This window comes from Cheilinus undulatus, linkage group 23 (genome assembly GCF_018320785.1).
Source record: "Cheilinus undulatus linkage group 23, ASM1832078v1, whole genome shotgun sequence".
Taxonomy (NCBI): domain Eukaryota; kingdom Metazoa; phylum Chordata; class Actinopteri; order Labriformes; family Labridae; genus Cheilinus; species Cheilinus undulatus.
Window position 1 is genome coordinate 29,149,164 of NC_054887.1, and position 15,373 is coordinate 29,164,536.

Sequence of the window (15,373 nt, forward strand, 5' to 3'; positions counted from 1 at the left end):
AAAATGTTAGAGACAAAAATCAAATTATCACTGTTTCATGACATCACTCACTGCTTGGCGAGGGGGCGGGGCTTTCAGCGGCCCCTGGAGAACATGAATGACCCCATTTGCAGCCTGGATGTCTGAGGTGGTGATGAAGCGGTTGTTGATGTAACGAGATGACTAAAGAGATGACAAAACATGAGATTAAATGACTTTCTGATTTTCTGGCAATGTCAGATAAAAACCTTGCAATGACCCTTTAAAGGTCAGAGACTGATATAAGGTCAGTTTGGTCGACATCTTTAGTGCAGTATTAAATCTGACCAGAGCTGACGGGTTCATTAGATCAGCGATTCCAAGGACGGTTAGCGCGCCGACACGAGTTCTGATGTGAGTGCCGTTCTTCAACTGGTCCAGAGGAAGAGCCTGACCCTCTGACAGGTGGAGCTCGAGGTCCCGCATGGACAGAGTCTGCATGATAGAAACACAGGACAGGTGAGAGAAGGACAGGTGTTTTTCTTTGTGTGGGCAGCTTAATGTGAAGCAGAGACTCACCTGATTGTCAGGGAGGCCACCATTGTCAGGTACGAACAGAGTGGACTGAATGGTCAGGTTGCTGAGCCGCTTCACAAACTGTTTACCTGAGTCAGACACCCGAGACGAGTTCAGGATTTGCTGCAGAGAAAAAGAAATGATTGATGAAGCATTAGTATCACTGTTCATTTAGTATAAATTGACTCTTTGTTGGCTGACTGGTCTGCTGAACCCCGTTAAAGAGCTCCCTCTGTAATGGAAAAATCTATTAATTTATATATTTTTTATACACTTTCTTTCTCTAATATGATAGTTTTGTTTTATAATCTAATAGTGCTGGCTTTCCTCTCATAAACAAGACATCCTATCTCTGCTACGTTCGATCTATGAAGAGAGCACCACCTGGTACCAAGTCTAATCTGAAAAGATATACAAAGTTTAATTAGTGAACAAAGGGCACTGTTAGAAGAAAGGAAGGAATGCAACCGGGGAGGCACAGGGTAGATACCAGTGCCATCCTCCCCTCCAGATCCCTGTGAGGTTTAGAGGCCAAGGTCAAGGGAGGGGCCGGTACCGAGAAAGCTGCATGTGTCAGAGGATTCACGTGTCACAGAGTCAGGAGGAGGTGTATTTAATAGAGCAATATGATTCTATCTTATGTTAATTCATGTTAATAATCATTATGATTTTTAAGTGTATAAAAGGTCTGTAAGTTTGTAATTCTGCAGAACTCTTTCTGAAGATCTTGTATGCACTGTATGATTGACTTCACTCCTGCAAGATAATAAAATTCAACAAAGACATTTGCTTGACTCAAGATTCTTCATTGATCCTCTACTACTGGTAAAATTTCCAGGACACCTCTCACAGCAAACGTTGCTGAGAAACGTTGCAGAGCTATTCCTGGTTAGACTAACTTTCTACAGGACCAAGTTTTCAGCGTTTCACAGTGATTTTTGTGGTCTGAAACCATGACTTAGAGCTATGTGACAGCATCAAAGTGATAACTCTGCCAAATATGCTGTTCAACATTGTTAAAAAAAGTAAATATGCAGGAGTGAGTACAAAATGACTCACCAGTCCAATGATCCTGGTTAATGTGACAGCATTTACACAGGAGTTTAAGTTTAGTTGCTTTTAGTTTATGATATATTGTATTTCAGTATAGTTTGGGTATGCTAAATTTTTATGTACAAAGACGTTTAGAAGTGGGGGATCAGATATAACAATAAAAACATGGAGACAAAGCTTTCACATTTATATTGTAGGGACGTAACAGTCATGCTATGTGTCTTGCCTAACTCAGATGAAAATCAAGTTAAATCATGACTAAACAGTAAAACAAACACTGACTCACTGTGAGGAAGTTTGAGAAGTTGGGAGTAGATTTGAGGATCTGGAGCAGGTTTCCCACACAGCTGAGACCGTCTCCTACATAATCGGGGTTACACTCACATTTCACCTCTGAAACAAAGACAAATGCACTAAAATCAGCTCTCTACTAACCATCAATCCATCCTAAATAAACTGATATCATTTATAGGGATGTTTCGACACCATTTTTTCCTTCCCAATATGATTCCGATTACCAAGGTGTTTCGGATCGGCCGATACAGAGTACCGATCCGATACCAGTGTGAACTTTCTGATAGACTGTGCAGACTAGCAAACTATTTCAGACCTATATTTGACTCAGAACATGGCTCAACAAATAGAATCATAATGTACAACATCTCTGTGACCCTGAAGTTGTTTTCCTGCTGATTATTGAGTTTTACTGCTAAATATTAAAACAACAGTAATACAGGGGGCTGCATCACAATCTCTCTCCATTCTTCTCTATTCAAGCAGGATGACGTGATTACAGAGCAGTAATAACAGCAATTACAAACCAAATTTTTTCTTGCTGTGGTATCAAAGAGGTGTCAGTGTGGTTTGATTTTTACTGAAACTGAGTCTTTCTCACCCTTTATCCTGAAGCAGAAAGTGTCCCAGGTCTCACTCAGGTTTTTGCGTGTCCCGTAGTCCACAATGCCAATGTGTCCAAAGCCACACTGAGGGTTTGAATAAGTCGTTGGGTACCCGACCCGGGCCGCGTCCAACCACCCGGCAGCACACATGTTCAGCCCCCCCTACAGGCACCAACAGGAGAAGCTGTCTGTTTGGTTCAGTTTTAATTCAATCAGCTTTTCTGGTAGGGAAAACAGCATCAGTTTCATTGCCAAAGTAATGTAAAAAAAATACCAAGAATATTAAAAACAGGGAGCAGAGTATTGGTATCAAAAATCTGTTTGTGTGCATGGGTTTTATAATGTCGAAAGTTTTCCCCCCTTGCTTTATTACAGTTTGTACAGAAATCCCTCCCTTTTTTAAATTAACAAAGCAAGGCAAAAATTTGCTTCCGTTTTTCAATTAATGATTGTGTTCACTGACCTGCTGAGCGTAGGACAGCTGAGTGTATGTAGCCAGGCTGCCTCCCTCTGCGATGCAGGCCTGCTGCGCCTCGCTGTACGTCAGCTTGTACTGACCTTTGACTGAACGGTAGTGAAACACTCCAAACTTTGCATCTGTAACAAAAATGAAAAACACATTCAAACAAACATCTTGTACGCTGCAAACCTCTGCAAGCATGTCTACAGAGGTTTCTTAGTAGTTCTAGTTACTCAGGCTTCACTTTTCTCAACCATACATTGTCACTTGGTCTACATGTTGTAGATGGTTATAGTTTAAAAAGAACAAACACCTACATTACAAACATTTATCTAAGACTTTATATTTACAACACATACATAACACATACATTTTTTTTGTTATTTCAGTTTAGATACCTTCATAGTGCAGGTCGGTGCATTTGGCGTCTTGATGACACTGTCCGTTGTCTTGGAGACAGCGGCTGATTGGCTTCTGTTTAACCTCACATGTGACGCCGTCTCCGATGTAGTTGTCCTTACAGGTGCACTTCTTCTTCCCCTGTTTGCAAACACAGTCACCTGTCACACACCTGCGATTATGAGGATGACACGTTTAATAATAACTGTCCTCTCACCGGGGCCGTCATGGTGCAGGTGGCGTGCTCATGGCAGCCTCCGTTGTCCCCAGAGGCGCAGGGGTCGATGGGCAGACAGGTGTAGCCATCTCCCTGGTGAAATTTGGGACACGTGCAGGTCACCTGTTCTCCCACCTGAGAACATTTGGCTCCTTTAGCACAGCCGCCGTTCCAGACGCTGCAGATATCCATTGCTGAAGAGAGAGGCCGAGTGGATTTAGAGCTTTTTTTTTTGTGTGTGTGTGTGTCCAAAATGTCCCATCTAGTCATCCCTGATGTTTGCAGGTGATGTCTGTATTAACCTGTCAGGAACTTCATTTATAAAACAGTGAGTAGAATTCACTGAAGATATTTTACATGCACCAAAACTCCAAGTATGAAAACTTACAAACAAAACTCGCCCCTACCCAAGCTTGTGCATGTTCTCCAAAACTGCCCCGTCCCATTAACAGTATTTATGAGCCAAAAAATTGTGAAAATGGGCCAGAGAGTGACAATAATGCGTTACAAAATGCAATAAAAGGGGTAAAGTGGGTTAAAAAAACTGTGAAAAGTGGTTAAAAAGTGAAACAACTTTATTTAAAAGAGCCCAAAATTGGCAAAAATCAGACTAAAGTGGCTAAATGGGTAAGAAAATATGAAACGCTGTTAAAAAAGGTGACAAAAAAGGTTAAAGATGGCAAATTTAGCTCAAAGTGGCAGAAATTTGTGTAAGAAATTATGTAAAAGGGTCAAAGAATGGAAAAAAAGGGTTAAAAGAGGCAAAAATTGGATGAAAGTGGCAAAAATGTATCATAAAAATGCAATAAAAGGCACAAAAGTAGGTGGAAAAAGGTGAAAAGTGGTTAAAAAGTTACATAGCATTTACAAAAGGGCCCAAAATTAGCAACAATCAGAAAAAGTGGCAAAAATGGGTTATAAGAATGCATATAAGGTGCAAAAATGGGTAAAAAATGTGACATGCAGTTAAAAAGGGGCAAAAAAATGTCAAAGTAGCAAAATGGGTTCAAGTTGGCAAAAAAAAAATGGACAAAATGATGAGACAGGGTCAAAGACTGGCAATAATGAGTTAAAACAGGCAAAAAGTGGGTAAAAGTGGCAAAAATGGTTTACAAAAATGCAAAAGAGGGGGAAAGATAGGTTAAAATAATTGTGAAAAGTGGTTGAAAAGTGACACAACTTCATCAAAAGATACAAAAATGGCAAAAATGAGTTACAAAATGATTAAATGAGGCAAAAATTAGTAAAAAAAAAAAAAAAGAAAGAAAAAAGAAAAAAGTGAAAAGCAGTTAAAAAGGGGCAAAAAATATTCAAAAGTGACAAACTGAGTTAAAATTGGCAAACAGTTGAGGAAAAATTGATGAAAAGTTGTCAAAGAGTGGCAATCATGGGTTTCAAGAGGCAAAAATTGGATGAAAGTGGCAAAAGTGGGTTGCAAAACTGCAAAAAAAGGGGCAAAAATTGAAAAAAGGTGAAAAATGGTTAAAAAGGGACAAGGAAGTTGTTTTCAGTTATTACTGAAAAAAATAGACAAAAACTTAAAACCAGGGGCACAGGGTCTAACATGCTTGCTTTTACCCTTGCAGGCGTAGCCGTCTCCTACATAAAATCGCAGACATTCACAGGTGTTGTTTTCACGACAAATCCCTTTTGGAGAACAGGACGGAGAACACTGCAGAACCTCAGCTACAAACAAAAACAAACGTTTTAATGTTTTTACCTGTTCATGTTTTTATCTGTTTATATCTTAAAGACAAAACTCACTCTGTTGCTTCTCACAGCGATCTCCGGTCCAGCCTGCCTCACAGAAACAAGCTCCGGTCCCTGTCCGTCCCTGGTCACATGACCCGTGCTCTGAACAGTTACAGGCTGAGAAACAGGAACCAAAAAGTCAGAGATGGAGACCCATAAAGGTCAAAGTATGTGGCTGCTGCTCACCTTTACAGCTGCCACCATAGAACCCTTCACTGCACAGCTCACAGGCCACGCCCCCAAAACCAGCATCACAGGTACAGGTGCCGTTACCAAGGTGACCGTCATCACATTTACCGTGGTTATTGCAGGGCGAGCTGCTGCCGCCGGGACAGGCTGAGAGAGAGAGACAACAGCTGATCAATGTAATGTCATCATGACATCATCATGGACTCATTACCATATTCATGATGTATGGAGGCTTTATTCCGCCGCAATAACTTAAATGATGGGCGTTAAGAATTATTTCGAGATTTGTTTTTAGTGTTTTTTATGATGTCATCTTACCCTGACAGTCCCGTCCGTAGTAACCTACACAACACTTTGGTTTAAAGAAGCTGACGGTGCAGATGCTGCGGCAGCCCGAGTTTTTGTTTATGTACACTGATGGAAGGTCACACTTCTCAACGTCCTAACACCAAACAACAGAGAACAAACAGAGATGGTTTACTGTGCACAGATGATCCCTATAATCCATATAATACAACCTCAATTCCAAAAAAGTTAGGTCTAGGATCAGACAGAGCTGGTTTATTGTGAACAGAGTGTCACTCTGACCTTAAGTTTGGAGCCTTTGGGACAGCGAGCCGCAGAGGAGCCACACACTTCACAGCTCATCTACCGCAGGAGAAAAACAGAAACAGGAAGTTAGTTAAGTTAGTTAATGCTAACATTAGCCTGTTAGCTGTTCTGATACTGAAGCTAAATATTCACAGGTAGGACTCACCTGAAGGTCAAGGGTCTTTGGTTCAATGCAGTGTCCTCCGAGGCTGGGCGGAGTCAGCAGGCATTCGATGCCGTAGGCGATGCCGCCGTTAAAGGCGAGGTGTCTTTGAACAATCCGGCATTTTCCATCGTTAACAAACACTTCTCCCTGTTCACACACAAAGACCTTCATCAACACCAGGACTCTTCTTCTGTGGTTTTATAAACCTGTTCTTCCTGCTCTTACAATGGCATCAGACCCTCCACAGCTGAAGCTCAGAGGTGAACCTTGCAGAGTCCGAGGTGAGTCCAGGTGGATCAGACCTTCAGCATACACCTAAGACCGCAAAGACATGTCAGAGATTCTGTTCCTTTGTACTTTTTAGTTATTCTTCTGTTCCTTGTACTTTGCAGTTAGGTTTCAGTCTCCAACCTTTTGACTGTGCAGGATGTGGAACTTGAGGTACTCCTGCAGCTGAGCTTTGTTGTCTTTGTGAAACAGGAAGTCCTTTTGCTCCTGCGGCAGGGACGCCATGACGTTGTCTGAGGGCAGGAAGACAGTCACCGGCCGGTACATCACGTCCCCTACCAGGTCCATCACACCTGAGTCCTTAAAAACCACAGATGAGTCAATTGGAGACCAAAACATCAACTCACTGACGTCTCGCCACAAAAACCTGTCAGAAAAGATTGTCTGATTGTCTCACCTCCAGCAGTCTGTAAAAGGTTTTGTATCCGTGACGATCTGCAATGTCACTCAGGTTCACCTGAAATCATCAACACTCATTAATTCAACGATCGACTAGTCAGGAAAACCACTCACTTATAACCAGACCTGTCTATAAAATCTGACAGGAAGGACTCACAGGTCGGTCTGAGTCTTCTATTCTGTCTTTTTTGGGAGGAAACAGAATCCTGTTGATCTCGTGGAAGACACCGTTGGTGCTGAGGCCGTGGCTGTACGTCACATTGGCCTCGTTGATGAAGATGCTACCCTGAAAACAACCGGCACACAAATATACAGATGTTAATATACAAAAACTCAATTCAAGTCTTCAGACTGATTCAAAGATAAGAGGATGTTTTAATGTGAAAGACAGGTAAATTCTGCAACCTGGTTGGACCTGGTGGTCAGGACGAGTCCGGAGAGAGATGTCATGTTTCGTGGTTGGCTCAGGTCAGCAGACTGCAGAGTGTGACACATGACGATGTGGCTGCGTAGGATGGCGCTGAATTCTTCAAAATGTTTCTCTGATGTCAACTTTTTAAACTAAAAACAAAAAATACAATAACAAAACTCAGACATCAGATACAAACACCCAATGTGTTGTTGAGTGTTATCCAGTATCAAGTATCCAGTATCAGTGTAAATCCTCTAGGATTTTCCTATATTTTGCCGTATTGATTTTACCCACTACCTTTACAAGCCTTCCGGGGCCGGCTGCTGAGAACCATCCCCACAGCATGATGCTGCCACCACCATGCTTCACAGTGGGGATTATGTGTTTGTGGTGATGTGCCAAACATAGCATCTTGTCTGATGGCCAAAAAGCACCATTCTGGTCTCATCAGACCAAAGAACTTTCTTCCACTTGACCATGGAGTCTCCCACATGCTTTTTGGTGAACTCCAGTCCAGATTGAATCCCTCAGAGAAGTCATCAGTGTCTTTGTGGCCTCTCTCACTAGCCTCCTTCTTGAATGGCTGCTCAGTTTGTGAGGACGGCTTTACACATGTGCCATATTCCTTCATTTCTTGATGATGGATTTAACTGGATGTTCAGTGCCTTGGAATGTTTTTGTATCCATCCCCTGCCTTGTACTTTTCAATAACCTTTTCTCTGAGTTGCTTGGAGTGTTCTTTTGTCTTCAAGGTGGAATGGTTGCCAAGACTACTGCTTAACCAGAAATATTACATATTTTTGTTTAATTTACATTACTTTGTAGAACTCTGTTTTCACTTTAACATTACAGATGTGAAGGTTTTGCATTTTTTCTTGTCAAAAACCCAAATTATATTGACCATGATTGATCCATAAAATCAATAAAAGGGTAAAAAATTCAACAGGGTGAATCTTTTCTATAGCCACTGTAGCTTCATAATGTAACATCACACTTTCATTGTATATTAATGGTATTACAGGAGCAAAATAAAATGTTAAATTTCATCTTTATGCTGATGACATGACTTAATATACTTCTGTGCCCTAATACTAAGGAACGGAATAATTTTAACTCGTTCCACCAAGCTTGGATTATGCGAAACCCATCCAACATTTAACACTCAATACAAAACTCAAACATGTCAGAATCACGTATCAATCATCTCACCCTGCCGGCTCCTTGCTTCTCCTCATTAAAGGCATCCGCTGTTGGAACGAATACGGTGAACGGCCCGCGACCTTTCAGAGAGATCTGAGTCACCTGAGAGATTTAAAAGGACAGTCAGTGTGAGCTCACCTGCAGGGGGCGACAGAAAGCAGCATCACTTACTATCAATGCCATGTAGAAGTCTCTGAGCTTCCTCTTTAGGATCTCCTGCAGACAAAGTAGATTTCACTTTCAATAAAACATCACATCTGTTACATTTATAATGCTTTAGGGCTGTCAAAAGAAAAACATTTTTAAAAATAGAATCCTTTTTGTCGCATATTAGAACTCCACTATTTTGCAACAGTACATCAACGTCTGCAGGGAGACACTGATGTAGCTAACCAGAGTGTGCTGATAGGGACAATAAATCATGTGATTTACGTGGCCCTTAATTACAACTAATGCAATTAATCTTGACAGCCCTAATGCAAATACAAACGTATTTAATTCATCAGAGGAGATGGTGCTAATCTCTGTGTCTCACCTTCCCCACTGTGCCTCTACAGGAGAATCCGTCTCCGATGTAGCTGCTGGTACACGTGCAAGTGCGAACACCTGGAGCCGTCATGTTACACTTGGCATACTCATGACAACCGCCATGTCTCTGGAAACATCCACAGAGCTCAGATTAACCAATGAAGAGTTATTGGTACTGTGTAACTTACATTTGGCCAATAGCTGTCTTTCCTGCAGTAGCTCACAGTATATGAGCAGGGTTTAGTCTCAGAGATAAAAGCTCATGTGCAGCCTTTGCATTTGGATATTATATCACATGTTTATAGGGACGGTTTTTTCCCTAACTGCATACGCTTTGCACAAATGTGCACACCAGCACAAACTCACCTTTTTGCAAAGGTCAATCATTTTGCAGTCCTGACCGTTGCCATGAAAACCATCTCTACAGGCACAAGAAGTCTGCAAGAGGGTTACAACAATAAAAGTCTCACCACCATGGAACAATGTCAATGAAAACAGAAAAAGAAAAGAAAAGAAAAAAAAAACAGATTTTACTTTGTTTGGTCCGACATGGATGCACTCAGCATCAGCATGGCAGCCATCATTTCCCTCCAGACAGGGATTGATTTCTGTGAGAGAAATAGAAAAATGTCCAACAGCACCCAAACGCATCACAAAGAGCTATATTCCAACTTGTTTAATTTTCTTATTGTAGAATTACAGTCATGTTAATTTTAGTCCTCAGATTCATTTAATGTAAATGATCTCTTTCACTTTGAACTTTCACTTTGAATTTTAAAAGAAAATATAAGTCCAATCTTTCAAGTCTGAACTATGATTTTCTAATCTAAAAAATACTGAATATTGAAAATAAAAAATAACATACCCACACACACCAGTCCATCACCACGGTAACCCGAGCCACACACACACTCTCTGAGGCCGGGTGATGTCCTCTTACACACGGCGACCGGACTGCAGCCGCCATTACTCACTGAACACGGGTCTCTGGCTACAAAATACACGCCATAAAAGTTCACAATAATACAGATGAAATCTTCTCAAACCTTTTAATCTGAACTAATATGTTTACCTTTACAGAACGTTCCATTTCCTTCAAATCCAGCAGCACACGAACAAAACGAGGCAGAACTACCCTGTAAACAGCTGACAGAGAAGACATGTTCGATAAAAACATTAAAACACCACATAGTATTAATAAATGCAAAACTATTAAAACTGAAAATAAAGTTACTTAAAACTCTAAAACAAGAGGGATATGTGAAGTCACGTTCACAGCAATGAACACAAAACTACAAACAAAATACACTGGCAAAACAATAAAAAATAAAAAAAAGGATTAAAAAAAAAAAAGTGAATAGAATCAATGGACACACTAAATATATAATATCAACAAAAACAAAAAAAGTCATAAATTTAAATAAAACAATGAACTTTAAAAACACCGAAATCATTTAAAAATGCTAAAACAACTAAAATGAAAAACAAAAAGGCCCATAACAAGAAGTAATCAGAAAACAAACATATCAAAAACAGTATTTAACATTAAAACAATCAAAATGGTAAAAAAAACAAAACAAAACAAAACAAAAAACAACAATTTCACATTCAAAATAAAATAAATGCAAAAAATGTACAAAAAAAAGACACATCAACATTAAAACAAAAAGTTTCTCAAACAACACCTTAAAACAACAATATACTGAAATCATTTACTTAAACATGCAAAATAAAATGTTTGAAAATGTACAAGAAATAAATACAAACAAAGACAAAATAATAAAAACCATCAAACATGTAAAGAAATCCAAATGTTTATCAAATCTCAAAAACAGAAAAAACAAATGCAAAATACTTTAAAAAGAGATAGTGAAAACCATAAAACTATGGTGGTCTGGAGGTGTGATATAAATTCAAAAACTATAACATATTCACAAAGCATCAAACAATTCACTTTAACAAAACATTTTTATAATTCATAAAACAGATTTACATTAACAAGACACTTTTAGGAATGACAAAAAATTTCTCTGAAGTCTGAAACACTTTTACAAAACTTGAAACAAATTCACAAAGTCTGATAAAAAATTAGGACTGTAACTTTTACAAAACATGAAACTTTTTGTGAATTTAAAATTATCAATGCTGTTTTTGCTAAACTTGACTTTGATTCGTGCAATGTAAAAATGTGTTTGTTATGTTTCAGACTTTGTAAATTTGCATCAGACTTTTTGTAAATGTGTTTTGTTGAGTGTAAATTTGTTTTATAAAATGTAAATCAGTTTTTTCATTGTAAAACTGTTTAAAATCATTTTGTGTTGACTCACTTTGCACTGGTGTGACACTTCACTGATCCACACAACTCCTCTGATTCAGTCTCTGCAACAAGAGCGCACCAAGAGCTCAGAGACACATCGATCATAAAGTCTAATAAAGACCATGTCAGTTTTATATACTGCGTAACACATCAGTGTACAAAATGAAACAAAATATGACTGTTGAATAAAACATGGCCTCACTCTCGTCACAGAGGATTCCTCTCCATCCCACATCACAGACACACGAACCGTCGCCTTTTACGCCCTCGTTACAGCGGCCATTTTTACAACGACAGTCTGCAGAGAGAAAAAGGGAATAAAGGGGGGTGACTAGTTTCCTTTACTTCACTCCAGAGACTTTCTCTTTTCCAAAAGTTGCTCACATTTTTCTGAATTAAGCTCTCTGTATTGTATTGTATTGTATTGGTACTATGATTTGTAATTTTTCAGCACTACCTGTCATGATCCAGGTTTTGATTTATTATGTTTCTGAGTTTTCATATGGTTATCTTTGTGAATTCTTGTTTTCTAGTTTGATCTTGTTTTAGGTTTGGAGTTTATTAGGAGTTTTCTTTAGCCCTCGTGTTTCTTGTGTAGTATTTTCCTGTTTCTAGTATTTAGTTACTCCCTGTGTTTTATGTTTAGTTACTCCTTGTATTTTATGTCTAGTTATTCCCTGTGTTTCATGTTTGGTTAATTCCTATGTCTCATGTTTAGTTTTACTCCCTGTGTTTGAGTTCACTCCTTGGTTCTTTGTATCCTCCTGTGTTTTCAGTGTTTCTGTAGTTTTGCTTCTTGTGTTCAGTTTTCAGTCCTTGTGTGCTTCTTGTGTTAGGTCCCATGTTTCCTGTTTTATTTTGTAGTTGCCTTCCCTTGTGTGTTATTCCAGTTTTGCTTCCTGCCTGAGTTTCCCTCCACTTTGATTATCCTTCACCAGTTTCACCTGTGTCTGATTGTCCACACCTGTCTGCCATTGTTAATCACTCCCTGTGTATTTAAGCTCTGTGTCTCCCTGTGTCTGTGTCGGTTTATTGCAAATGTCTTCCTCGTGCTTGTTACTCCTCGTGTTAATCTCAGTGTTTTCTCCTCGTGCTCCCTGTGGATTTTGCTTTTGTTGGACTTTGTTTTAAGTAAGTTTTGTTAATGGCTTTTCCTCATGATCCTCAGTTGCTTTTTCCTGGACTTTAGTTTGTTTAATTAATCTTTCTGTTTTATCTGCATTTGGGTCCTCCCTTTTGAGTTTTTTCCCCGTAACCCGTGACACTACCATTTATTAGTATCACAGTATCTTAAAGTACTGATATTTTGAGCTGTCGTCCACCTTACCCTGGTCACAGTGAACTGAGTACTTCCCACTTTCACAGCTCTCACACGCTGTCCCAACGAATCCCTTGGAGCATCGACATAATCCAGTCCCCGCTGTCCCATCATCACACTGTCCATTGCCAGAGCAGGGATGACCCTTCGGCCCCGGACACGGTTCACAATGCGTCCCAAAAAACCCTCCACAACACTTCCAATCCTAAAGCACAGAAGGTTTTATTCTTATAGCTTGGAAAGACGTCTGTATCATGAATATTTACAGATAAAATCGATTAGATTTAAAATATGAAGTTAACAATCATTTCCGTATAAAATAGTGTAAATCTAAAATATCAAGTAAATAATTATTTGAAGATAAAGTTATGTGACAGGCAGACGTACGATGTTGGACTGCAGGCAGGTCGCTTTGCAGCCGATGGTCAGTAGCCGCCCTTCTTCAAACACACGGCTCATCATACACTTCCTCTTCTTCACTGATTTCTACATTGAAATCAAGAGAAACAAAGTCTGAGTGTGATCTGGCTTTAGTTAAACAGTTTGTTCTGATGCTGTTAATTCTATTCTATTAAAAGGAGCAAACTTCTTATCTTACAACCCCAAATCTAAAAAAGTTGGGACGCTGTGTAAGATGTAAATAAACAATGACCTGCATATCTCCTAAACCCATATTTTATTCAAAATATAACAAAAACAACATATCAGATGTTGAAAGTGAGATGTTTTACCATTTCATGAAAAATATTAGCTCATTTGAATTTGATGGCAGAAACATATCTCAAAAAAGTAGGGACGGGGCAACAAAAAGGCTGGAAAAGTAAGTGGTACTAATTTAAAAACAGCTGGAGAAGCATTTATCAACTAATTAGGTTAATTGGCAACAGGTCAGTAACGTGACTGGGTGTAAAAGGAGCATTTTAGAGACTCTCAGAAGTAAAGATGTGAAAAACTGTCTCCAGAAACTGTGGAACAATTTAAGTATAATGTCCCTCAAATGCGAATTGTGAAGACTTATATCCCACCATGTACAGTCCATAATATCATCAAAAGATTCAGAGAATCTCTGTGAGCAAGGGATCTTCAGGCCCTCAGGCAACACTGCATTAAAAACAGGTATGATTCTGTACAAAAAAACCATTGCATGGGCTCAGGAACACTTCCAGAAATGACTGTCAACTCTGATAGCTGTGCCATCCACAAAGGAAAGTTAAGAAGCCATATGTGAACACAATCCAGAACAATGCCGTCTTCTCTGGGCCAAAGTTCATTTAAAATGGAGGCAATATGGAAAACTGTTCTGTGGTCAGAAGAATAAAAAATCTTTTTGAAACTACAGACACTGTGTTTTGGGAATTAAAGAGGAGAGGGACCATCCAGCTAGTTATCAGCGCACGGTTCAAAAGTCTGCATCTCTGATGGTATGGGGTTGCATTAGTGCCTATGGTGTGGGCAGCTTACACATCTGGAGAGATACTATCAATGCTGAAAAGTAGAGAGAGGTTTTAGAGCAACATATGCTTCCATCTAGTCAACATCTTTTTCAGGGGAGGCTTTGACCATTTCAGCAAGACAATGCTATACCTTTCCCCAATAGAAAATATTTGGAGCGCCATTGAAAGAAAAAGCCAGCAAAGAAGAGCAGCTAGAATCGTACATTAGACAAGAATGGGACAACATCCCTCTCCCAACTCTCCGGCAACTGGTCTCCTCTCTTCCCCGACATTTACAAACTGTTGCCACAATGGTAAACATGGCCCTGTCTCAACTTTTTTGTCTGCAAAATGTGCACACAGATGTGTTGCTGCAATCAAATTCAAATAAGCTAATGTTTTTATGCCATGGTAAAATGTATCTGTTTCAACATCTGATACGTTGTTTATAATCTATTGTAAACAAAAATATATCTATGAGAAACATGAAGTCGTCTGCATAGAAGGAGAGTTTTTGTGATATTAAGTGTTATTTCTTACGTCTTCAACTGTTTTGTTGGGACAGATGTCACTTCTTGGAAACAAACAGTCCACACATGGACCCTGTGGAGGGAAATATGAAGGTATTATTAATAATTTGGTCAGTTTTCTTATTTTCTATCTCTGTTTCCTGTTTGTTACCTGAAATTTCTGGTATTTGACCTCATCACAGCGGTTCTTGTTGATCTCTAAGACAGTAGACAGTCCGTGAATCACTCCATGACCACTCAGAAGGTTCGATGAGTTCAGCTGAGCGTCATTCACAAACAGCTGGTAAAGAAAAAGTGTCTATCAGTTATTTATTACATTATAATGCTTGTATTTGTTGCTCTATATGATCAGTTAATCTAATGAAGTTATCGATCTTGGTGTTTCTGATTCTGACCTTCCCGTCTCGAGGATAGAAGCCGAGCTGGTAGGAGATTCCGAGCAGGGTTTCTTTGTACCCTCCAGGCTGCAGGTCAGTCTTCAACAAACGCTCCGTTGGCACCACATGGTAACGAGTAGTGTTCACATCCTGTTCGTCAAAATAAAAGCACAGACATTACTTTTCAAGCAATGTAATCTGTCGACCAATTCTTAAGTTTACATTTAGTATTATTTTAGTGCTTATTTTTAGCAGGAAGTTAAACAGACAAAACACTACAAAAAGACATATTTTTTGTAAACAAAGACTCT

At 39.4% G+C, this 15,373-nt stretch overlaps 1 protein-coding gene across 5 annotated transcripts in view; it reads right to left on the reverse strand.

The window, feature by feature from the left end:
- The window catches only part of stab2 (stabilin 2), a 39,702-nt gene that overhangs the window by 2,990 nt on the left and 21,339 nt on the right, over nt 1–15,373 (reverse strand). For 2 of the 5 annotated variants that reach the window (XM_041780418.1, XM_041780417.1), the window contains exons 34-66: nt 15,081–15,212; nt 14,837–14,965; nt 14,696–14,758; nt 13,110–13,208; nt 12,732–12,927; nt 11,607–11,702; nt 11,415–11,466; nt 10,160–10,233; nt 9,953–10,078; nt 9,622–9,695; nt 9,454–9,525; nt 9,095–9,214; nt 8,731–8,775; nt 8,569–8,661; nt 7,353–7,508; nt 7,105–7,233; nt 6,946–7,005; nt 6,672–6,848; nt 6,486–6,575; nt 6,261–6,407; nt 6,092–6,151; nt 5,822–5,945; nt 5,501–5,650; nt 5,327–5,431; nt 5,141–5,248; nt 3,563–3,756; nt 3,345–3,486; nt 2,950–3,083; nt 2,483–2,648; nt 1,874–1,980; nt 538–657; nt 307–453; nt 52–162 (exon numbers count right to left, since the gene is read on the reverse strand). In XM_041780418.1, the coding sequence (XP_041636352.1) occupies nt 52–162; nt 307–453; nt 538–657; nt 1,874–1,980; nt 2,483–2,648; nt 2,950–3,083; nt 3,345–3,486; nt 3,563–3,756; nt 5,141–5,248; nt 5,327–5,431; nt 5,501–5,650; nt 5,822–5,945; nt 6,092–6,151; nt 6,261–6,407; nt 6,486–6,575; nt 6,672–6,848; nt 6,946–7,005; nt 7,105–7,233; nt 7,353–7,508; nt 8,569–8,661; nt 8,731–8,775; nt 9,095–9,214; nt 9,454–9,525; nt 9,622–9,695; nt 9,953–10,078; nt 10,160–10,233; nt 11,415–11,466; nt 11,607–11,702; nt 12,732–12,927; nt 13,110–13,208; nt 14,696–14,758; nt 14,837–14,965; nt 15,081–15,212 (3,798 nt within the window). Of the gene's footprint in view, nt 1–51; nt 163–306; nt 658–1,873; nt 1,981–2,482; nt 2,649–2,949; nt 3,084–3,344; nt 3,487–3,562; nt 3,757–5,140; nt 5,249–5,326; nt 5,432–5,500; nt 5,651–5,821; nt 5,946–6,091; nt 6,152–6,260; nt 6,408–6,485; nt 6,576–6,671; nt 6,849–6,945; nt 7,006–7,104; nt 7,234–7,352; nt 7,509–8,568; nt 8,662–8,730; nt 8,776–9,094; nt 9,215–9,453; nt 9,526–9,621; nt 9,696–9,952; nt 10,079–10,159; nt 10,234–11,414; nt 11,467–11,606; nt 11,703–12,731; nt 12,928–13,109; nt 13,209–14,695; nt 14,759–14,836; nt 14,966–15,080; nt 15,213–15,373 lie in introns of all 5 variants that reach the window. The other 3 variants (XM_041780415.1, XM_041780416.1, XM_041780419.1) reach the window with 2 other exon arrangements.